General features: G+C 35.6%; 1 protein-coding gene across 1 annotated transcript; it reads right to left on the reverse strand.

The window, feature by feature from the left end:
• Positions 1 to 384: 384 nt before the first annotated feature.
• LOC147486894 (ubiquitin fusion degradation protein 1 B-like) lies at positions 385 to 3,165 on the reverse strand. The gene is made up of 9 exons (XM_086571269.1): positions 2,853 to 3,165; positions 2,692 to 2,764; positions 2,254 to 2,337; positions 1,996 to 2,020; positions 1,858 to 1,890; positions 1,610 to 1,731; positions 1,369 to 1,499; positions 823 to 1,267; positions 385 to 718 (listed from the first exon to the last, which is right to left on the reverse strand). Exons 2-9 carry the CDS (start codon positions 2,692 to 2,694, stop codon positions 626 to 628), a joined length of 936 nt encoding a protein of 311 aa, XP_086427395.1. The 5' UTR covers positions 2,695 to 2,764; positions 2,853 to 3,165; the 3' UTR covers positions 385 to 625.
• Positions 3,166 to 4,077: the final 912 nt, after the last annotated feature.

Below are 4,077 nucleotides of genomic sequence, written 5' to 3' on the forward strand. Positions count from 1 at the left end.
AAGGCTCTGCGTGGTCCCAGCTTGGTTATTCAAAAACCTATTCAGGCGATCCTAAATTTTTAAAGAAAGGTTATATAAGGATATTTTTATTACTGATATCTTGGTCAAGTTTTTGTCTTACAGTACGGACATTTGATTCCCTAGGACTCTAGGAGTATAATCATTAACTAACACTGATCTCATGTATGCGCCATTCGGTTCTTTAAACACACTTTTCTTTAGACATATCCTTTAGATTTGACAATGAGTCCCTAGTCGTGCACATAAAATAGACAAGACAGCAAAATAGCATGATTGCCTAAAAAATAAGAAACTATGAGGAGGAGCAAACTTTTACTAGCCATATCTAATTTTGCATAACTAAACAGGCAGCTATTCCTAGTATAATTTACAAAAGGAATATCATTTATTGAGAACAAAGCCCACATATTTTGCAGGTGGTATGTGGTTTTTCTGCTTACTTAAAGAAGGAGAACAGAAGATGAAACAAAAGGAGGGACGAGGTGAATCACCTAAGAGGGGGGTTGGTGCTTTAACCCTAGTTCACTCTTTTCTATCTCAATCCTAGTGCACTCTTTTCTATCTCAAAAATCCAGAAAGAATTAATGATAAATTAAAACAAAGATCACCTCCTAAGTGAGTATCCTTTACCTGTGAATGCTTGGAACTTTGGCTCCTCTTTCTTTTGAGGCTCAGGATTGGTGTCCTTTGCAATGACCTACATACAAAGAAATAAAAGAACTTCATCAACTAAACAACTGCCTGCAAATTAATTCATTGTAGGTCCAATTACGTATTGGCATATAATACTAGAAGGCATACCTTTTTTGCTTTTTTTGGAGGCTGATCCGCATCGGAACCAAATACAAGTTTCCCTGAATGCTTACGAGAGGAAAGGCTTGGCCCATTGGTAAGCTCTGGCTGGTGTGATTTGACTATTGGTGAAGTTGGTGCTGATAGTGTAGAAGGTTGTCCGTCCAAGCGTCTTGCACCACCTGTGAATGCAACAAACTTGGGATCTTCCTTGGGACCCTCTTCTACTGGCAGTGCCTTCTTCAAGGGACCAGAGGACACAACTGCTGGCTTTACAGGTTCTATGTAATCAAGAGGAGGTGCAAAGTCCACTTCACAGTCTGTCTCGATAATACTTACTGCATTGGACGGTTTTGTTTCTACAATATCTATGATATATTTCTTATTGTTATATGGCACCAAGATAGTATCCCCAATGGTCAAACAAGAGAAGTTCCTCAATGCCGTCTCCAGTCTGTAGGAAAATAGTAAGTTCACTATATATGAGTACATGGACACATCTCATTAAAGATAAAGCTTTTGCTAGAAAAGCAAGATAAAAATTGTAGCACTAACAAGGCTTTTGGGTTAGAGATATCTAAGAAATCTTTAGTGTGAGGCTGCAACTTGACATATGTTCCTTTTGGTAAAGTGGCATTCTTGATGTGCACAATATCTCCTCCTTGTAAGTGCATATTCTCCATCATCTGAATTCAAGAGAAAATTAAGTCAAGCAACCAAGTCATCATTAAAGCACAGATTGAGTAAGAGAGCTTTGTTACCATAAAAAAAAAGTAGAGCGCTTTGCAACACATACCCAGTTAGGCAAATAGACTACGCCCTCATCAGCTGTAAATTCCATCACACCGCAATGAGAAGTTCGTTCAGCAGCAGGATTATGGAGTTCAAACATCATGGGGTAATCAATGTGCAAAGTAGCTGTAAAGGATTCGTTTTAGTATCTTAATTAAAACCAGAAGGAGGGAATCAGGGATGCAGAGAAAAGATCCTCGTAAATAATAAGTAATAGGGAAAGAAAAGGTTTATGATGAAGTAGCCTCTTACCTAAACAATGGAGAGCAGAAGGAGGCATTATAACTGACAGGAACAAGAACAGTGGCAAATAAAATCAGTAACAATCTGGAATCAGGAAATATTAGACAGTGATGCAAAACTAGAACTTTATAAAGACAATGTGCATACTTTTATCGCCCTTTTCTAGATGTGGCTGCAAAAAAGGAAAACACACCGAAACTAATCAATTCAATGAAAAATAATAGCATATACAATCTAAATGACCTTTATGCCTTATTGCTAATAAAATGAATAACAAAGTGCCCCTATACAGAACCTACACCATACAAAGGTGAGATCAGTTTTAAGAACTTAGACGTCCACAATAAAACTAAATCTAAGTGGGAGGGACTATGTTTGATCTATCAAAAGTATTAGTAATCGAACCTTTTCTATATAAAATACAGGGTAACAACGGTAAGCTTTATCGAATGACAAGGGTTCATTATCATAATAATCAGCTTCATAATCCTGCAGACATTAACAATAGCAACAACAACAACAACAACAACAACAACAACAACAACAACAACAGAGAAGAGATTGTTAGTAAAGTTCTTAAGTCATTTGTTACTTTATAGTATAATTCATTAGTGGATCTGAGAATGTATCAATTATCCACCCCTTGAGCATAGAGTTGACGAAGTATGGGGCGAATGGCACTCACGAAATTAAAATTGCAAATTAATAGATTAATATTTCCGTGCTTAAAGTGGCTAACTGTTGAATCTATTAGGCAAGGAAAACCCAAGTAGTGCCATACACATTACATAAAAAACAGTGACAACTAAGCGTCGAAAACGAATACAAAGCTTGCAAACATACCATGTTTACAAGGTGCAACAATGTAAACCCGCGTTGATTAATCACCAGGAAACTTGTGAGCTTCTTCTGCACCCTATAACAAGAACACCAACAAAACAGTACGTAAATGCCATAAACACAAGCACAAAGAGAAAACAACAATGGCAAACTAATTTCCATACCTTAGATGACTGCAGAAACTTCAAGATTGAAAGAGTACGTAAAAGAGTTGTTTCTACTTTCTAGGCTGACCTTCTATTTCTTAGGTGGCGTTTTACAATTTCTCGTTGTGTTATATACTTATTACTAGCTTGTAGTTATGACAGGCTTTTTTGAAAATATTTAGATTTTTTTTTAGAAAATTAGGACTCCGTTTTTTTCAATTGGGAGAGAGATTATGTTTTAATAGGAAAATAATTCTCGTTTTAATTAGATATGCTAGATTTTCCCTTCTCAATAGGGGTGAAATTCCCATTTTAATAGGAGAATGATTTCGGCTTTAATTAGAAGTGTTAGAATTTGTTTTAATAGGAGAGGAATTCCCGTTATAATAGGAGAGGAATTATCGTTGTAAAAAAAGATTCCCGTTTTTCAAATAAGAGAGAAATTCCCGTTTTAATAGGAGATGATGTGGAATTTTAATAGAGCTCGAAAAATACCCCTTGTGAGAGCTTTAATATTAAGACTAGCTTGTAGGCCCGTGCATACGCACCGGCTCTTTTGAAAATATTTTAATTTTTTTTAGAAAATTGGAACTACCGTTTTAGTTGCTAACCCGTTTTAATTTTCTAATAAATTGTTTTAATTAAATTTTAAAACCCGGTTTTTTTTTCAATTGCGAGAGAGATCATGTTTTAATAAGAGAATAATTCTCGTTTTAATTAGATATGCTAGATTTTTCTTTTTTAATAGAAGAGGAATTCCCATTTTAATAGGAGAATTATTACCGCTTTAATTAGAAGTACTAGAATTTGTTTTAATAAGAAAGAAATTCTCGTTATAATAGGAGAAGAATTCTTGTTTTAAAAGGAGATGACGTGGAATTTTAATAGAGCTCGAAAAATACTCCTATATGAGTTTTAATATTAAGATATAGATATAGATATGCCCCAATGATTTCAGGTGTTGGGCTTGGACTAGGAGGGGGGAAGTGAATCTTAATGGGCCAGCGATGTGACAATATTACAATCCAAAAGGGTATTCACAAGAGGCAATTGAGGGTCCACTTTTCGCACCAACGTGTATTTGGGCTTTGGCTCTGTTTAATAGCCTACTATAGTACTACAAACATTTTTGTGGTAGACTTTTTCCAGTAAGGGCATCTCCAATGGAAGGTGTAAACCGTATAGAGTGTAAAGTTTACATTCCAAATGTCAAAAAAACTCTTTCCAATGGGGGTGGTATACC

Source organism: Coptis chinensis, chromosome 7 (genome assembly GCF_015680905.1).
Source record: "Coptis chinensis isolate HL-2020 chromosome 7, ASM1568090v1, whole genome shotgun sequence".
In the NCBI taxonomy this organism is placed as follows: Eukaryota; Viridiplantae; Streptophyta; class Magnoliopsida; order Ranunculales; family Ranunculaceae; genus Coptis; species Coptis chinensis.

Coding starts and splice junctions, on each gene's coding strand:
- LOC147486894 (XM_086571269.1), bottom strand. Junction 2,021..2,253: donor CTGTATTTTATATAGAAAAG/GTTCGATTACTA, acceptor CCTTTTTTGCAG/CCACATCTAGAAAAGGGCGA. Junction 1,500..1,609: donor TAGTCTATTTGCCTAACTGG/GTATGTGTTGCA, acceptor TCTTGAATTCAG/ATGATGGAGAATATGCACTT.